This window comes from Mangifera indica, chromosome 10, assembly GCF_011075055.1.
Source record: "Mangifera indica cultivar Alphonso chromosome 10, CATAS_Mindica_2.1, whole genome shotgun sequence".
Lineage (NCBI taxonomy): Eukaryota > Viridiplantae > Streptophyta > Magnoliopsida > Sapindales > Anacardiaceae > Mangifera > Mangifera indica.
In genome coordinates, this window is record NC_058146.1 from 16,507,178 (window position 1) to 16,527,915 (window position 20,738).

General features: G+C 30.9%; 1 protein-coding gene and 1 long non-coding RNA gene across 11 annotated transcripts in view; both read left to right on the forward strand.

Annotated features, from left to right (window-relative positions):
* Positions 1-20,738, forward strand: part of LOC123228165 (receptor kinase-like protein Xa21) — an 87,187-nt gene that overhangs the window by 55,131 nt on the left and 11,318 nt on the right. Inside the window, exon 1 of one of the 5 annotated variants that reach the window (XM_044653449.1) lies at positions 20,097-20,588. The exons of the other annotated variants lie outside the window; for them this stretch is intronic. Coding sequence (XP_044509384.1) covers positions 20,422-20,588 — 167 coding nt within the window. The 5' untranslated portion in view covers positions 20,097-20,421. Of the gene's footprint in view, positions 1-20,096; positions 20,589-20,738 lie in introns of those variants that run through there. 5 annotated transcript variants of the gene reach the window in all.
* On the forward strand, positions 7,380-11,990 carry LOC123228171. 6 transcript variants are annotated; one of them, XR_006504631.1, is made up of 7 exons: positions 7,380-7,666; positions 8,817-9,496; positions 10,019-10,180; positions 10,292-11,012; positions 11,115-11,156; positions 11,233-11,303; positions 11,790-11,990. It is a non-coding gene; the product is annotated as an uncharacterized LOC123228171 (long non-coding RNA). The 6 variants fall into 6 exon arrangements; XR_006504630.1 differs by having other exon boundaries at positions 10,292-10,443; XR_006504629.1 differs by having other exon boundaries at positions 11,115-11,303.

Below are 20,738 nucleotides of genomic sequence, written 5' to 3' on the forward strand. Positions count from 1 at the left end.
TAAGAAAGACCATGACATTCAACATTAATGCTTTTAATATGCAATCAGTGGTTGAATTTGGGTATGGACAGATATGGTAAGAGCACAAGACTCACTACCAAGACCTCTAAAGAGGTGGGTTTGATATTTGATGTCAGAAATTGGTTCATCAACTGCCTAAAGTTGATCACTGATTGAAATTGCTTGTTGTATAAACTTTGTAACTGATTCAATCTTCCCAAAACTCTTCTGATTGGATTCCAGAAAACTCTTCACATAGGAGAAAGGCAGCTTCGAGTCCTCAAAATAACCCACCAGCCAGCCTTCCCATTTTCCAGCCCCTAGCAACGCAACATCCAACGGGGGAGTGACTGAGATTCTGCCATTTTCATCCTTGTTAGGAGAGTAATAGCTAAGAAGTTTGTCCGCCCAACTTGAAGCAAAGAGAGATTTTCAACTTGGTTTCAGAGATTGGTCAGTTGGATTCTTGGAGGACAACACAGCCTTGGAACCAGCAGGAGAAGTAACGGAGTTAGGGAACACCCAACGATCAACCTAGGTAGTGGCCTGAGCCATTTTAAGCCACCCCAACCGAGACTCTCAAAGGAAGCGGAGCGCAAGAAGGGACGACACCAGGCAAACCAAAATCATGCAGAGAAAAAAACCACACCAGAAAGGGGGACCAGAGAAAGGCCCAAACCACACAACCCTTTTGGCCCACCACACAAAACCGAAAGCTCAAAAACTAAAAAACCAGCCCAAAACAAAAGTCCAAATCTGAAGACCCTTCCACCTCAAAAGCCACGACAGCAAGAAACACCACTCAAGCAAAGACACCAGGCACACTTCCAGCTCAGAGACAACGCCACTCTCGACAGAAGAGCTCGGCCGCAATTCAAACAAGGAAGCCCGCCAAAACTATACAGCAAACCCCAGACCACTAGGAAGCACACCACCAACCAAGGAAGAGGCAAGCCAAGAAGGGACCTAACAACAAGACAGGGAAGGGGGAAGCAGGGGAGACTTCACGAGCAGGAACGGAAAACCAAACAGAGGGACAAACGAGGACACATGGCCGACGACCGGGGGGAGGCCGGACCGGCAACCCAGAGCTCAGAAGGAGCAGCTGAGCGGACACCTACTCGGAATCAGAAAACGAACGAAAAAAGGTTTCCAATGACCTAGTCGTGACCATTGGACGTATTTCGTCTTGATATGGATATTTCGCAGAATAGTTATCCAGTATTTTCAATGCCATTCAAAATTGATGAATCTCTTAACAATAATCTAGTATATCATATATTTCCTTCATTCATTTAACATATTCATGAATTGAAAGAGAACTTTTCTTTCAAAAACTGAAAGTGCATCATTTTATCCTTAGAATTAGCAACAAAATAGTTCATTTTGAAATCAAAACTAAACATTCTTTCACTTATAAAAGCTAATAACCAACTCATAAGTAACTGATCATTGTTTTTCTAATAAGTATATTTAGTATTATTTTAATAAAGTTCAAATCAGAATCATCTTTCATTAGTCATAGAAGGTGACGAACATATGACCAGACCTATTAGAAGCTCTTCCAACTCATGAGCACCTATTGAGAACAAGATTTGTGTCCTCTAGTAGTGATAGTTGTCTTTTGACAACTTTGGGTTTATCGCTTGTAGACTTGAGACTAGAACACTCTCACTTGAGACAAGTGTTGAGATACAGAAGGTCCAAATGTTACATTTTTCTCTGGTGCACTTTGAGAGTTCATCTGCGTATGAACACTATCCATTTTAGATGTAGGTCAAAGGCTTTAATACCATAAAATGAAAATATCAAAGGAGAAAATAGCCTAGGAACCATTGTTAAAGTTGAATAATTGAAAGTTGTTTCCTAAGTAACTGTTAGCATGTTCTTAGTTGGTCGTACTTTTTTTAGAGATTTTTTAGTTATTGATAATAGGTTAGTTTGTTAGTAAGTGGTCAAATTTTTATGTAGCTAGTCTCTTACTTGTAGGGTGCACAAGTCTATATAAGAGACTAATGTCAGTATTTGTTTTGCACAAAAATAAAAATCAAGTCTTTATTTTCCATGAAGTTTGAGTGAAATGTTGAATCTATTTTCAACATTGGTACTAAAGCCAGGTCAAAAAAATAAACAAGTGCCTTGTGAGTGGTTCTTGTTAAGAGTTGAGAATCCAACAAATAAAAACAAGAGATCAGCGTGTTGAGATTGGTTACTAAGAGAGACCATGGCATTCAACAATAATGCCTACAATATGTTGTCAGCGGTTTGACTCGGGTATGGATAGATATGACAGTGAAAAGAACAAAAAACTCACTACCAAGACCTCTAAAGAGGTGGGTATGATACTCATTGTCAAAAATTGGTTCACCGACTACTCGAAGTTGATCACAAATGGAAATTGCTTGTTGTATAAATTTAGTGATTGATCGATTGCCCTTTTGAATGGCTTGAAGTTGCATCTGAAGATAGGCAACTTAGGCATTAGATTGAGCAACATAGGATGCAACAAGATAAGACCAAACAGATGCAGAGATAGTGTGGTTTGATAGTGGGGTTATAATGGATTTGGAAGAAGTTGCAAGTAACCAGACAAGTGTGGTTTGATCATGTGTGGCCCAACTTGTGTTGATGGGATTAGAGATCGAAAAGGTTGACAATGGCTCGACGTTTAAGGGGAGGGGCAAAAATTGGGTCAGTGGAGGCTCAAAGCCATCCACAATAGACAAAAGTTGGTTTACTTTAAGAAAAGGAATAAGAAGTGTTTTCCAGACCACATAATTTATGCCATCAAATTTTTTCTCCGATAGCAGGGGAGGACATGACATGGAAAAGCAGAGGAGCAACTGACAATATATCTAATTGTGTAGAAGAAAGCAAGATCGGCATATCCTGGTTGCTCTAATAGCAAATTAAAAGGAACTAATATGAAAAATAAAGAAGAGAAGAATGGCCTAATAAACTCTGTGTATTTCATTATGATTTCTTGTGTGTTGTTTACAAATGATTCTTCATATATTTATATACTCTTTGTGGATAAAATTTAATTCAATATCAAAATTTAAACTCAAAAAAATCTAATATTAAAACTTTAACTTTAACTTAAATCTAATCTGAAAGGTCAAATTCAAATGTAATTTAATCTCAATTCTAAAATTGCCTTTAATAATGATTGTGTCTTCTTATTTTATCCATCTCATTTCAAGGTTGTTTCTTTACACACTAGACAAATTCTTCTTCAAGGTCCACTTGATTGAGGTCTCTATGATGTCTTGCCATTTATCCTCCTGTGGTCAATGTCAACTTTCATTGCATCCAATGTCCTCCCTCTTTGTCTGTGGTATCACCTTTCAGGACATGCCTCTTCTGACAAGTTACTTCGGCTTCTTTAATCCACCAATACAAGCTTTACTCACTCAAACTTGCGCCGATAAACTCAAGTTGAACTCTAATGAAACCATTTTCTATTTGAATCGAACTTAAGTCAAACGGTATTCTAGCTCGACTTGATTCGATTCATATTCACCTCTATTGAATATAACATAAAAAGATAACATTAAAATATAAATTATTTAAATAAAATATCAGATAACAATCAACTTATTTCAAAAAAAAAAAATTGTGAAGACCCAATTGTTTTTTGAACGAATTGTTTTACGCTTTTTGTTGGGTTTACTTTTGGCTTGATGTCCAAGGTTTCAATTTTTAGGGTATAAAAAATGAATGTGCTGTTTGGATTGGGCATTCACTATTTATACGCTCAGAATGTAAAATTATCTACAACCTCTTTGATTTGTGAATACTAATGTTGCTTCCTCTCTAGCAATGACAGATGTGTATATGCTCAAACGTATTAGACTTCACTTATAAGTGTCTTTGTCTTGCATTCATTTCTGAAAGCGTTGAGAATAGGGGTGGCTTTGTCTCAAACATGCCAGGTTAAATATATACAGAACTGATGTTCCAAAACAAATAGAATTGATTGGTCATTTATTGTTAATCGGCTGCATATATTATTGGCTCAGTTTCCAGTTTATGAAACTTTTTATATTGGTCAACTCAAATCTATCTGGATGGATAATAATTTCAAATTTTTAATATTCCCATTTCCGTCTTCCTAAAAGTCTCTCTTACCTTCAATGAGTTATTTGCTTACCAAGATTTGATGTGGCATTCTCATTGGATTAGTTGATAGGAGATTTGCGGCAGTCCATTCACTTGATAAATACTTCAACATTAACTTCCAAAGAAGAAAAGATAATATATTTGTTGTGTTTCACAGCATGATTGGTGTGAAATTTTTGGGTTTTTGATTAATATTTTGGGTTCTGAAGTGATCATTTCTTTGTCTTGAGATATAGCATTATTGTCTTGCAACTTCTTACATTAAGCATTATTTTGCTGTTTGTTTTCCTTTCAATTTCTGACTCTTCCCTGCTGATGTTGGTGTAAATTTTGGAGTTTAAGAACTAAAATCCTTGAAAGTCTTCTGAGTGTTAAATCTGAAGAGATTGAAGGGAAGTTGCTGCTTTTTGAATTTCAGTAGAAGGGCCTAAGAAAGAATTGGGCTTGTTTAAATTATAAGGTCAACTATGCATTGTGTGGAAATTTAAATAAATTTAAGTGCACATATGATCCTCATTGTCAGAAAAGTTTTGAACACATTATTGTACTTCAAAGTTTTGGTGATGGAAAGCTATCAATGCATCTACTATTGGCATAAGGGCTCATGGAAGATATCTAGCCTCTTGTATGAGGTTGAATTTTCTAGCATTAATCTGTGGTTTTAAGGAGCATAATATTGGCTTATCACAAATATACTTGTAGCTACTTTAACAATAAATTCGTTTATACATAGAACATTTTATCTTGTCACTTAGGAGTATGAGAAACTTTCACATGTGGCTTTTATTCAACCTTTTTTATTTAAACCAAAGAGTTGTTTTCATTTTTTTTTTTTTCATCTATGATCTGTATTATACAATTTCCAGGCATTCTTTACATAAAGCAAACATCACTTTCTGCCTTGGAATTTTTATGTGGATATTTTCCGTGTTGTAATGGCTAGCTGGTTTGGTTTGTTGGTGAAAATATGAATAATTTTTTTTTAACTGATGACTCATACTTTTTTTTTCATAATTTTTCTTTCCCAGTAGTGTATTCCTTCTTTTGCAATTACAAATTATCAGATGGTACTATAAGCCTTTCCCTTTTTGGGATTTTTTTTGTTTTGTATAGCTTCAAAGTCTAACTAGTGCATTGATAAAGCTGTGAAACCTCTTGGAGACACTTGTCATTGAGCAAAGAATATTTGACCATGTTACTAGTTTAGCTTCTTACTCGATTGAGGAAGTTGCGAGACAAGAATGCGTTGCTCTAGATGTTATTGAGCAGGTGATTATTATCTAATACAATACACTGTTGAATTTTTCCACAAATTGATTCTTACCCATAAAATGCTTTGTTAGCCACTTTTGATTTGATCTAAGAACAGTAAAGTGGCTGCTCAAAAGCTGCCTTAGGAAAATCTTGTTTTATCCTTTGGGGCTATATGGTTTGTTGTTAGTTTATCAGTAATAAAAAATTTCGAAATTTTTTATTTCCAATGGTAATAGTATCCTCCTAACGTGAATTTTGCAACCCCAGAAGAGGACTTTAATTGATAGTATCTTTTGTTTCAGTTAGGCTTGTACATCTACTCAGATTTCAAACTCCCTTGTCTCGGTTAATGCTTGTGGTATTTTGATGTTATAATGAAGGAGGGCCGTCGTCATTAGTTGCAAAATTCGTGGATGTATTGTTGCTGGTAAGGTTATTAGATTAAGTAAATGATTAATCCCGGAAACAATAGCTGGTCTCATAATCTTACTGGGTACTAATAGGTTAACCAAGTTATGCCATGGCAGAAATTACAAAGTTGCAAAAATGCCATTCAAATTATTATACTTGGTTTATATAAGATATTTTAATATTTTATAAACCTTCGTTTAAATTAAGTCAAGGGTTTTACGTGCATTATTAGAAGGTACTATTTGAGTTTCAACACTTTGTGAATATATATAAGTAAACAAATAAACAAAAACAAAAAGAGGTAAACATTAATAAAAACAAAATAAAATAGAGACATTCTTCCGTATATAATCATTTTAACTAATTTTAATTTTCGAAACGTCCAGATTTTATTTAAAAAGTAGGTTTAACCATAAATTCATGCGATTTCACATTAACAGAAAATTAACAATGATAAAATAAAGCGAAATATGCTAGACTACCAATATGGCACTATCTGACATGTTTTAATGAGACTGTTAAATACTAGACTATCTAATCTTGTATACTTTAACATAGTCTTATGTTAGAAATAAGAAATATATCATATATTATTCTATTAAGAATACAACTAGTAATTCATTAAAATTTACAGTTATATTTGTATTTTTTTTTTAATTTTAATAAAACCAATATATTTTAAAAAGTTATCAATCTTGAATCAGTTATATACGTGTCAACCCCTTTTACGAGTAAGTATACTAAAATTGTTAGAAAATTACTTATCACATTACCATCAATAATAAAAAATTATTAAAATTTCTTTATTACTAATAAACCAATAGCGAACCAAACAACCCCAAAAGGGTAAAACAAGATTTCCCTATGGCAGCTCTCGAGCAGCCACATTACTGTTCTTAGATCAAATCAAAAGTAGCTAACAAAGCATTTAATTTGTGTTTGGAAGCTGTTGAATGTTGGGAATGTTTTTTTTTTAATTTTGTCTCATTGTAGTATTTTTTACCACTGCGTTCTGTATTGTTGCTAGGCAGAGGTTGAGGTAGAACGATTAAATAATCTGAAAGCCAGCAAGATGAAAAAGTTGGTATTCAAGAGGCAAAATGAGCTTGAAGAAATCTACAAAGGGGTTCATATGGATGAAAAAGTGTGAACTCAATTCTAAATTTTCCTTTGATAACAATTTTATCTTTTTATTTTATTCATCTTATTTTAAAGGTATTTTTCTATACACTGGACAGGTTCTTCTTCGAGATCCACTTGATCGGGGTCTTTACTGTGTCTTACCATTTGGCCCCTCATCATCAATGTTTGCTTTTATTGTTTTCACAGTCCTCCCTCTTTCTCTATAGCATCACTGTTTATGACATGTCTCATTTGACAAGTTACTTAGGCTTCTTCAATCCACTTGTACGGGTTTTATTGGCTCAAAATTGTCTTGAAGAATTTGAATTGAACTTTAATCAAACTATTTTTTATTTAAACTACTTTAATTAAATTTGATTTGATTTATAACCACTTTCTACCGAATATGACATAAAAAGATAGCATTTAAATATAAATTATTTAAATAAAAAATCAAATAACAATCACCGTCTCAATCTTCATTCTAATCGTCATCCACAAAACACGCCCCTTATGCCATTATGTTAACAGCAAAGCGCTCTCTCTCTTGGCAGTGAAGGGGCGACACTCCTCTATATCTCAGTTCATTTCTTTTCTGAAAAAAATTTCCCCATTTTTTCTTTGCCAGACAGAAAACCTCATATCTTCGTCACTGTTGGTTGTCTTTGTGGCTTCAATCACCGTCCCAATCTTCATTCTAACGTCATTCAACTGTTTCGTAGTAGTAATGTCCTCTCAATCGTCATTTAACTCGCCGGTAAGTAGTTGTGTTGGTGCTTTATAGCAGTTCTTTCTCTTTCTTCCCGATTTGTTTTTTTTTTTTGAATGAATTGTTTTATGCTTTTTGTTAGGTTTACTTTTAGGGTATTAAAAATGAATGTTTTGTTTGGATTGGGTATTCACTATTTTACGCCCAAAATGTAAAATTATCTACAACCTCTTTGATTTCTGAATACTAATGTTGCTTCCTCTGTAGCAATGACAGATGCATATATGCTCAAATGTATTAGACTTCACTTATAAGTGTCTTTGTCTTGCATTCATTTCTGAAAGCGTTGAGAATAGGGGTGGCTTTGTCTCAAACATGCCAGGTTGTGAACTGTAACCATCTTTTACCCAGTTCATTGTTTTAATAATCTATTCATCTTAATTTGTAGGAGCAATTATTGAAAAGTTCATTAAAATAAACTATACTCATGGTTTAATGTATACAGAACTGATGTTCTAAACAAATGGAATTGTTTGGTCATTTATTGTTAGTCGGCTGCATATATTATTGACTCAGTTTCCAGTTTATGTAACTTTTTATATCGGTTAAATCTATCTGGATGGAGAATAATTTCAAATTTTTAATATTCCCACTTCCATTTTCCTAAAAGTCTCTCCTACATTCAATGAGTTATTTGCTTGGCATTCTGATTGGATTAGTTGATAGGAGATTTGTGGCAATCCATTCACTTGATAAATACTTCAACATTCACTTCCAAAGAAAAAAAATATATGTATTTGTTGTGTTTCACAGCATGGTTGGGCTGAAATTTTTGGGCTTTTTGATTGATATTTTGGGTTCTGAAGTGGTAATTTCTCTGTCTTGAGAGATAGCTTTATTGTCTTGCAACTTCTTACATTGAGCATTATTTTGCTGTTGTTTTCCCTTCAATTTCCGACTCTTCCCTGCTTATATTGGTGTAAATTTTGAGTTTAAGAATTAAAATCCTTGAAAGTCTTCTGAGTGTTAAATCTGAAGAGATTGAAGGGGAGTTGCTGCTTTATGAATTTTAGTAGAAGAGCCTAAGAAAGAATCTGGCTTGTTTAAATTATAAGGGCAACTCTGCATAGTGTGGAAATTTAAATGAATTTAAGTGAAAATTCACATATGATCCTCATTGTCAGAAGGTTTTGAACAGATCACTGTACTTCAAAGTTTTGGTGATGGCAAGTGTTGCAAACCTGAATGCATGGCTATTGGTTCCAGCAGCACTCATTAGCTCTTCCAGCAGGTTCCAGGCACAGCTCCTTCCAACAGGTTCAACAATCCCAGTTTCTTCTCAATGACAGCCACAACAACAGCCATAGCAATGCTCAACAACCACAAGAAACTTTGTATAAGCCAAAGCAAATATAATCATCACCAATATTTCACCAATCAATCCACAATTAATCACAAGATCAAATGGGAACAGTAATACCAATTGTTTGTAATATTAACTGAAAGAGAAAATGAAACTGATGAAGAAATAAAGGTTACTAGGTTTCCAGAGCCAGCCCTCTCCAATACACTATGTAATTCATTACAAAATCAAATAACAAACTGAACATATTCTTCTCTGCCAACATTTAGCATGCACGGAAGGGAAACTTCAACTAATTTCAGCTGTTCTGGTGAATTGTCCAAACTGCCCCTACTCACTTGGTCATTACTTTTGCTTTCTGCTGGCCAGCATTCACAACCATTGGGCTGCCTCCTGGAAACTCCCCTTTTGGCCTTCGAAAGTAGACTTTTGTGATTAGATTTCCATCAAAAAGCTATCAATGCATCTGCTATCAGCATAAGGGCTCATGGAAGACATCTAACCTCTTGTACGAGGTTGAAATTTCTAGCACTAATCTACGGTTTTAATGAGCATAATATTAGCTTATCACAATAAATTTGTTTATACATAGAACAAGTTTTCTTGTCACTTAACAAGTATGACAAACATTCACATGTGGCTTTTATTGAACTAATCTGTAGTTTTGAATATTTTTTATTTAAACCAAAGAGTTCTTTTCACATTTTTTTTCATCTGTGATCTGTATTGTTCAATCTCTAGGCTTTCTTTTCATAAGCTAACATCACTTTCTGCTTTGGAATTTTTAAGTGGACATTTTTGATGTTGTAATGGCTAGTAATTTCGGTTTGTTGGTGAAAATATAAATAAATTTTTATTCAATTGATAACTCATAATTTTTTTGATAATTTGTAATGGCTGTAGGGGCTTATTTATTTATTTTCTTTGCTTTTTCACTGTCTTTTCTGCGCAGACAGTGTATTTCTGCATTTGTAATTACAAATTATCAGATGGCACTATAACTCTTTCCCTGTTTTGGATATTTTTTTTTGGTATAGCTTCAAGGTCTAGCTAGTGCATTGATAAAGCTGCAGAACCTTTTGGAGGCACTTGTCATTGAGCAATGAAAATTTGACCATGTTACTAGTTTAGTTTCTTCCTCAGTTGATGAAGATGAAGTTGTGAGACAAGGATGCCTTGCTATAGTTGTTATTAAGCAGGTGATTATTATTGTCTTTAATTTGTGTTTGGAAGCTGTAGAATGTAGGGAATGTTTTTTATTTGTTTCATTGCAGTATTTTTTTTACCATTGCATTCTGTATTGTTGCTAGGCGTAGGTTGAGGTAGAACGATTAAATAATCTGAAAGCCAGCAAGATGAAAGAGTTGGTGTTCTAAAGGCAAAATGAGCTTGAAGAAATCTACAGAGGGGTTCATATGGATGTAGATAGTGATGCAGAGAGTGGCTTGATGAATATAAAAAGGTAATTACCTGAAAGCGGAAATAAATAGTTCCAGGATCATAGAAAATTCATATCCGAATTCAATGTGTACATTCTCTGATAATGTTTGATAATCCACCCGTTGCGATTATTAATCTACAACACAATTTGCCCTTGTTGTTCTTTTTGTATTTTGTGATCTTAGTTTTCTAGTTATTTTTAGAGAAGAAGAAGAAGTAGAGAGTGTTCTAGAGTTCCTTTCTCCAAAAGTTACGTAACTTCTATTTTTAATATTAAGCAGCTGTTAAGAATTCAAACTTTGAAATCCCAACTATTATTAACTTTTTTAGCAGAAAAGTAATTTTCTTTGTTAGGGTTAATTAGACATTTCAATCCTAACGGTCGGGTCAACCCATCGTGGGTGGACTGGATCCAATATTAGCATTAATAAACTATTTATATTATGTGCCAATGCAATATGGTTGGTCTATTAGCTCATGGAGTTCTTATGCCAAATTCATATTGACATGCAGGATCATTTGAATGTTTTAGGATCCCAGAAAATTAAATACAAGTCAAATAATATCTGGTGATGCATCAAATTGGAACATGTAATATTATTCTAGAATTAGTGCAGTTTTAGAGAGTGAACTTAATAAATTACTCTTCATATAGAGTTGAACTATTTGTACTCCTTTTTCTTTTTTTGACAGGATTTGAACTCCTGTTTTGTTGAAGTACTTATGTATTTGAAGGTACTAAACTGCTACTCTGTTTATTTCATTCTTTTCTTTCTCTTTTCTCATATCCATATGATGAAAATCGATATAGTACTGGTAGCGGAGCACACAAGAATCTGAAATGTGCTGAGAAAGCTCAAATTCTTGTCAACAAAATAACATGTGAGCATACAATTATCTTTCATGAAAGTACTTGCTGGACACTTATCATTTGTTTGATTTTGATTGGGAAACTTCATGGATTCCAGCCTTTTGATTGTTCTTTGTGATCCTTTTTTTTACCTTAAAGCAATTCCAACTCCCAACATGGTGAATTGAACTTGTCTCTTGAGTTGTTTGTTGTAGTAGACATAGAAGCCATGTCTAACCTTCCAAATGCAATGTCGAAACTTTTAAATAACGGTTTTTGCATAGGGACACTAAAACCAGGTGAGCTTTTGTGTTCACATGAATTGCTCATTTGTTATTGCTTTTTTTTTTTTTCTAAAGATGTGCTTTGTGTTCTAATTCGGCCACTGCTGAGCTATTTCTTTGCTACTTTAAATATTTTTTATCCTAATTTTCAGCTACAATAGCCATAGCAGTCTGTTAATTTATATTCTAATTGGTTAAATATAATTTAATTGATTTTTTTCTTTTTTGTTTAAGGATGGTGGAAAGAAGAGTGGGCATTTTACTTTATGATTGTTAAAGAGGCTTGTGATTTAGGGGTCTTTTGACGGTTTCTTTCATCCAAAATTTAAATTTTCTTATTGGATTATGATGAGGTGTGTTAAAATTGTTCATGTTAACTACTTATTATACAAATTTATTACTTAAATTTGAATTAAAAATTATTTTGTTATAATATATGGCTTTGTTTTTTATTCTTTTATTTTTTATTTGATTACCTATTTTAATTTATTTAGGTCATTTATTGTTTATTTAAAATTAAGCAAAACAAAACAAAACAAAACCATTGTATTAATACATAACATCGATATAACAAAAATATACAATTATTGTTTTAACTATTAAAACCGCAGTCTTTGCATTATTATGAATATTTGTATTAGTAAATAACCATTACTTAAAAATAATACAATTTATTGTTTAAAATATTTAAAATTGTTCCCTAATGTTTTTAATAACCACTGTCTTAGTTAAATAATCGTTGCTTAAAAATGATATAATCCATTACTTAAAATAGATAATTGTCACCTTTAGTAAACTATTGCATTAGGGATTAAAATATAGGATTGTTTCACTAAACAAACCATTAGCTTAGATTGTACTAAATTTGTTGTATTTGGGTTATTAATATAATGACCATTTTTACTGTTGGTTAATTGAATATAAACTATTACCAATTACCTAATGCAGTGCCAATACTTATGACGGTTGTGATTTCGTTAACTAAAATATAAAGTCGTGGTTTGTATATGTTTTTGACAATGAAAATCAACCGCTATGTTGGACATTTTATGGTGTAGTGATTAGTGTCCTATTTGTAAAGTGCAATTCTATGTAAGAGACTTGTGTTTTTATATGATTAATTTTTCAACAACCACAAGCCTATTAATAAATTCCTCAAAAACTTCTTATTGTCAAAAAGAAAATTACAATTGTTTATATATATATAACTTGAAATTTGACAGATCTAAAACAGTTGTCAAAATATATTGTTTACCGTTCAATTATACTTGAATAACTACAAGTATATTGATTAACACTGTGTGATTTACAGATCCTTATCTTCAATTGTGGAGAGAAAGAGTTTCTTTAGAGAGATAAAAAAAATCTCAAGAATGAGTCCATATATTTCCACCAAGCCATGCGAAGAGTAATGAAAAATTAAATGAAACAGAGGAATCTTTCAGTTTTTCTTAAATTTTTTTAGATTTTCAGAAAAGGGAAAAATTAGAAGAGAGAATAGCATAGAAACCACATATCGTTTACCTATTGAAAATACCTCAAAAACTTCAAATTATCACAAAGAAAATCACAATCGTTTATTTAAAACTTGATAGATCTATAACAACTATCAAAATACATAATTTATTATTCAATTAATGACACTTGAATAACTACTAGAATATTGATTAAACACCGTCTAATTTAGACGGTGTTTGTTCCTCACCTTTGATTATGGAGAGAAAGAGTTTCTTGAAAGAGAGAGAAAATATCTCAAGAATGAGTCAATATATTTCGACTAAATTAGACGTTTCCTTCAATTGTCTTGGAAACGTTTACATCCCAGTGTCATTGTCTTTGTTGCCTATTCATCACGTCACTAAGTCAAGAATTAAGGAATTCCACATGGGTTCAGATACGCAATTAAACTAGATCTCATCTTGTGCTATGTTCTAATATTTTATAGTTTTTGTTTATTTATTTGTTTGTTATAGTTATAAATTCCTTTACGGTAAGTCCACGGAATTGTATTGTAAGGGTGTGATAAGGAGTAAATCCACAACGGTGAATAAAATATTTTAAAAATGATTTCACATAAGGTTTTTATTAATATATTATAAGGAAATTAAATTAAATACCCATTTTTACATATCCTAAAGAAAATCGTCCACTTTTGAAGGACTTAAATCCAATTACCTGAAATTGAAATTACTTAAAAAAAATATCCAAATATTTTTAAATAATACCAAAAATATTTGTACTGTCTTCTATATAAACTCTAAACTTTACCAATGCATTGACATTTTGATTTTCATTCAATATTCGACACTGTGATTTCATTCAGAAGATAATATGTTAATATTTTTTAATTCGATTTGAAAAAAATTGGTTTGTGATATTGATGTATTTATATAATTTTAACAAAAACTTTATTTATCCATTAATTATGTTGTGTTTTAAATATTTTCCTAAAACTATGCTTAAAGTTTGCAAATTTAAAAAAAACATGGGGGTATTTTGATATTATAATTGTAGTTACAATGTGGGGCATTAAGATATTAAACAACGTGTCGGGGGTGAAATGATATTTTCTAAAGTAAGGTATACATGAATTTTTACTCAAAAATTGGGGGGCTAAATGATATTTGACAAATTTAGTCTGTTTTTTAGGTGAGATATTATTAGTTACGAAATATAGAGAATCAATCGAATGAGGATAATAGATATAAAGTAGGGGATAAATTATATATTATTAGATACGATTTCAAGTAGAATTTTGGAATACTTGTAATCAAAATAGATGTAATAAATGGATATTTTAACCATATAAATCATATAATTCAAATCCCTTTAAAGTCTGAAAGTGTAAAACCTAAAAAAACTGGTAAATTGAATTTTTGCTGATGAAATAAAGATGATTATATTGATACAGTTTAATATAAAATTTTCTAATAAATTTTATTATCGATATCGCCCTAAGAGGATCAATAATAGTGGGTTATACTTTAATTCAGTATGGAGGAGAATGAATCGAAAGTGATGAAAATATAATAGAATATATTGGAGATGATAGAAAAGTAGTTAAAATTTCAAAGAAATAAACACTTAGGAGATCAATCCAATTGTTAAGTGAAAAATGTTTTATCGATCAAGCCCTTAAAAACATTTAGGTATGCATAAAACCAAAATGTATCAATGACAAATACCTTGTACAAATCTAAAATGATGAAGATATCAAGTGTCTTATTGACTTATCTAACTATTTCGATGAATATAATTTAATTTTTGTTACAATTACCCATATCAAAGTGCATGGTGTAATAGAAATCAATGTTTACGATGATGATGATAATGATAGCTTAGCAGGAAGTGAAAATATTGGTTTAAATATAAAACAAAAGGTTGAAATGAAATATCAATTCCATGAAATAAGAAAAATAATAAACAATATATCATAATCATATTAAATCAAAATCATATTGACTCTGATTAAATAAAAATAAAATAATTTTATTTAAAGAAAAAACAAAACAAATCAATAACAGATGTCAAAATACATTATTTACCGTTCAATAACACTTGAGTATCTGCAAAAATATTGATTAGACAGAGTCCAATTTACAAATCCTAATCTTCGATCGTAGAGAGAAAGAGTTTCTTTAGAGAGACAAAAAAATCTAAAAAAATAGTCAAGATATTTCGACTAAGCTTTGTGGAGAGTTATGAAAAATGAAATAAAACTAAAATGTCACCGTTTCCTTCACGCAAAGGGCATTGTTGTTGTATGTTTGCTTGTCTTCTTTTGGAAAACGTTTTGGAAGGGACTTGAATGAGGGGCAAAACGTCTTGGAAGGGATTTGGAAGTGGGGCAATATTTTTCATTTCTTTTTTTTTTTTCTTTTACCTTGAAAGATAGTAATTCCTTTAAAATAAAAATCCCCCAACATCTTTTTACTTATATATATGTTTATCTATTTTTTTAACTTAATTTAAATATCTAATAATATTTCTTTTTTTATTTAATAATATCTCCTTTTTTTTCTTTCATAAAAACAGCTTATTATATAAACTCAAACCGTTTACCGCCCAAAGGTGCTGCCTCCACTAACCAAGCAAAACATGACATGTGTTCACATTGCTTTACCAACAAACAACAGCCAATTCCAAAAATTAAAGTGTTAGTAAGGAGCTTTTAAATTTATGATAAATTTTTAAAAATAATTCTCAAAATTTGTAAATCTAATGACAAATATATCCATACATAATTCTCTAAATTATAAAATGAACTTAGATAAACATTTAATTCATTGCATAAATAATTTCATAATTTATTTATATATTTTAGACATAATTCATTCTTTGTTTTCCTTAACTTTTTGGTTATATATAAAAAGAAAAATTTAAATAATGGAACAATATTACAGAGACACTACATTCAATGTCACACATATTAAATAATCCTAACAAAGATAATAACATTTTAAAAAATTAAATTATCATATTTTTTCTAATTGAGGGGATCAGTTTTTTTTTTAATTAAAAAGATTGAAGTCTTAAATGTTATTATTAAAAGAACTGATCTTTCAAATTTTACTACAAAAATCAAATTTTCAATATTTTCTATTAAATTTATTAATAAACCCAATTAGTTTGATATTTTTAATAAAAATAATAAAAAATAATAAATTTTGAGTCTCTTTAATAGAAAAAGTTGAAAATTTGATTCATTTAATAAATTTTTTTTTTTTAAGATTTAATACTTTAAATAAAAATATAAAATCAGATGTCGTTTATAAAAACTGTCAAAATACATCAATTATTGTTCAATTACACCTTGTGTTGTAGAGAGAGAGAGTTCCTTTGGAGACAGAAAAAAAATCTCAAAATGAGTTTCCATAATTTGACCAAGCAAGAGTTATGAAATATGAAATAAAACAGAAATGTCACCATTTCCTTCACTTGTCTTCTTTTTACAAAACGTCTTGGACGGGACTTGGCGTGGTGCAAAATGACTTGGAAGTCATTGATAATCCTTATCTTCAATTGTGGAGAGAGAGAATATTATTATAGGAGGACACTCTCTTTTCTTTCCCTCTTCCGATGCCTGCCTTATTCATCATCCAACTTTTCCATTTCTTCAGCAGAGTTTTATGCTGCATTTCTTCTGTTACAACTCCATCAGTCTCATTATTTTCTTCTGAACACACACTACTGCTATGTTTACTAATGTTCAATTTATTTCTAACCGTTACAAATCTACCTTATTCATCTGAACACGTAAATAAAAATACATCTTTTAAATAAAAATACAAAATTGGATGCCTTCGTTTAATTTAAATATCTAATAATATTTTTTTATTTATCTAATAATATTTTTTGTTTTTCATAAAAATAGAATATTATATCAACAAAATTTTATATACATATTTTTGATATTTAAATATATCATAATATAATTAAATAAATTTAAATTAATAATAAAATAATATCTAATTACATAATAATATATTAATATTTATATATAAAAAATACATACACAAAATATTCCCCATATTATATCAACTCAAAACGTTTACTGCCAAAGGTGCTGCCCCCACCTACTCACTGGGGAGCAGGCACCGTCCACTAACCAAGTAACAGGACATGTGTTCATAGTGCTTTATAACAGCCGTCATTAACATGGAATTGTTTGTGGAAATTGACTGATATATAGAGGCTTGAATTGGAAATTGTTAGTGGGGCAAAACGTCTTGGAAGGGACTTGGAATTGTTAGTGGAAAATGACTAATGTTCAATTTATTTCTAACCATTATAAATCTATCACAGGTCTGTGGTTTAGTAAGAATATTTGTTACTTATGAATTCTGATACTCAAATGTAACATACTGAATAACAATTACTCCAACAACACTTAAATTATCACGCTATGAAACATCCTGCTTAACACAAGGAAACTGAATTTCTTCCAATAGATTCCTGATGCAAGCCACTTCTGCAGCTACTTGGCTTAATGCTCTATACTCAGATTCTGTGGAAGAGAAAACTAGTACAATCTGTTTTCTAAAAGTCCATTGAACCAATTTATTACCCTAAAAACACACAAAAACCACTCTTAGATCTTCTATCTGCTACACCATCAGCCCAATCAACGTTTTCCATATCAAATCTAAAGTTAATTTGAAAGTAAATCCATAATCAAAAGTACCCTTAATATATCTCAAAACTCCCTCACAAGCCTGCCACTGCAGCTGTGAGAGTGCATTTAAAAATTGGCTAAGTTTGTTCATAACATAAGACATATTAGACATATTAGAGCTCCTATATTATTGAAGATATCCTCCTATTTGATTTAATTTTGATTTGTTATTATTGTTTTTATAATTAAGAAATATTATATGTATCTATTTTAGATATACAAATATATATATATTTACACATGTTATTACATAATTAGGTGTTATTTTATCCTAAATTTAAGAACACTCAATCATATAATGACACATATAAGTATATACATATTTGTATGTCTAAAATAAATATACATAGTTTTCTTGTTTTTCTATTATATAAAATTAATATTTTTTATTTCTTTTTTTTTCCTTTTCTTGAATGAAAACAATTCCTTTAAAGTAAAAATCCCTCAATGACTTTTTACGTATATATGTTCATCAAATCGTTTTTTTATTTTATTTAAATATTTAATAATATTTTTCTCTTTGTTTATTTATCTAATAATATCTTTTGTTTTTCATAAAAATAGAATATTATATCAATAAAATTTTGTATAAATATTTTTTATATTTAAATATATACAATTTGAATGTATCATAATATAATTAAATAAATATAAATTAATAATAAAATAATACCTAATTTCATAATAATATATTAATATTTATATGTAAAAAATGTAAACACAAAATATTTATGCTTCCATATTAAATCTGAAATTGGTTTGAAAGAAACCATAATCTAGAGTACCCTTAATATACCTCAAAACTCTTACAAGCTTGCCAATGCAACTGTGAAGGTGCCATAAAAAATTGACTAAGTTTGTTATAATATAAGACAAATCAAAACTAGTTTGTGACACTCTTACGCAAATCTTACATCGGCAAAATATAAAAGGATGGTGTGATTGGATGTGCATCTCATATTCATTTCAAGACCTATATGAATATGAATGATGAAAAGTGTACCCACTTATAATGAATACGAATAAGAATACAGTTAGGTTACTGAAGATACAAGTGACACTACATGATAAAATCTAAGTATAAATTTTATAAATTCTATTTATGAGTAACATTTATAGGTTCATTTAAGATTATTTTATGAAAAATGATGAATTTTGTTTGTCCTTATACTTGATGAATATGAAAGTGTTTATACTTATTTTTCCTAATGATAATTATTATAAAAGTGTTTTATATTGTTTTTCCTTGTGATTAATTAATATGGAAGTGTGTCATAATTAGGGTAATTTTAAGTCTGGTTGTTTTTCTGATTGACTTGATCATTAGATGGATGTTAACAATGTATTTCTAAATAGAGAATTTAAAAATAATGTCTATATGAGACAACCATAGGGATACATTGATTCTTTTAGATCAGACAATGTAAACTTACAAAAGCTTTATATGGCTTGAAACGGACTTCGAAAGTCTGATATAAAAAGCTCAAACAAGCTTTACTCAGCAAAGGGTGTGTAAACTCAGTGGCTAATGCTAGCTTATTTTTCTTGGTTAATTAACAAATCAAAATTTATGTCATGGTCTATGTTGATGACATACTCATGACTGGAACTGATAGAGGTAATATTTAGGAGCTAATATCATATACGAATTTGTTGTTTGCTATAAAGAACTTAGGAATGTTGAGTTATTTATTGTTGGAATGCTCACAAAACTAGTGATTTGTTTATTAATTTTATGTCAATCAAATATGCTTCTGATTTAGTTGCAAAAGCACAATTGAGTAGGTGCAAAAGTTGTCCTACTCCTAGTTGCGGGAACAGAATTTTTTGTTCAGCAGAATTGGAATATCGGTTTTAGCTTTGAGTCCTCCAAATAATGATCCTGTCAGAACTTTTCCACTATGAAGAACATCATAAGAGCTTAAGGTCAACTGTGCTCCCGGCTTGTCCACTCCCAACACTATTGTCTTTCCCCATCCCTAAAATTACAAGAAAAAGTAAGACACGGATTACTCAAAGTAATGAATCTCAAGTCCTAGAATCGTTGGCCAAACTATATCTCAATTAGGAGTGAGTTCGATCACAGTCGAATTTAAACAATAATCAATTCAAGTTTAGCTTAAATTCAGAACAATCAGCTTGAGATTAAATTTATCTCAATCAAATTGTTGAAGAAAAAGACTAAAAAATCGTCAACAAGACAAACTCTGATTCAAATTGAGTTGAACAATAATTACATCTTTTAAATGAAAATACCAAATTGGATGCCTTCATTAGAAGGAAAAAGAAAAAGAAAACGTAACAACTGTCAAAATATATCATTTATTGCTCAATTGATTACACTTGAATAAACAGCTTCTGATTTAGACGGTGTTTAATCCTCATCTTTGATTATGGAGAGAGAGAGTTTTTTCAAAGAGAGAAAAATATCTCAAGAATGAGTCAACACATTTCCTGCAATTGTCACCGTTTCCTGCAACTGTCTTGGAAGGGACTTGGAAGTGGGGCAAAACGACTTGGAAGTGTTAGCAGAGATTGACTAATACATACAGACAGTGGTGATGAGAGAGATGAAGACAGGTTCAAGTTGGGGTTTTGGAAATTATCATGTTAATGGTTTCTTTTTAAGTACCATTTTAATTTACTTACACTTCACCAAGCCCACGCTTCACAAAGCAAAGTTCTGCTCTCATGGAGAAAAATCTATTTGTCTGCATTTTCTTAGCTTTTTTCCTTCATTTTTCAACACTTTCCTTCGTTCATGCACAAGTGACCGACATTTCCACAGACAAACAAGCTCTTCTTGCCCTGAAAGCTCGTATAAGCCATGATCCGAGCAATTTGTTGACCAGCAATTGGTTGTTTTGGGTTATACTTTAATTCAATATGGAGGAGAATGAATCGAAAGTGATGAAAATATAATAGAATATATTAGAGATGACAGAAAGGTAGTTAAAATTTCAAAGAAATAAACATTTAGGAGATTAATCCAATTGTTGAGTGAAAAG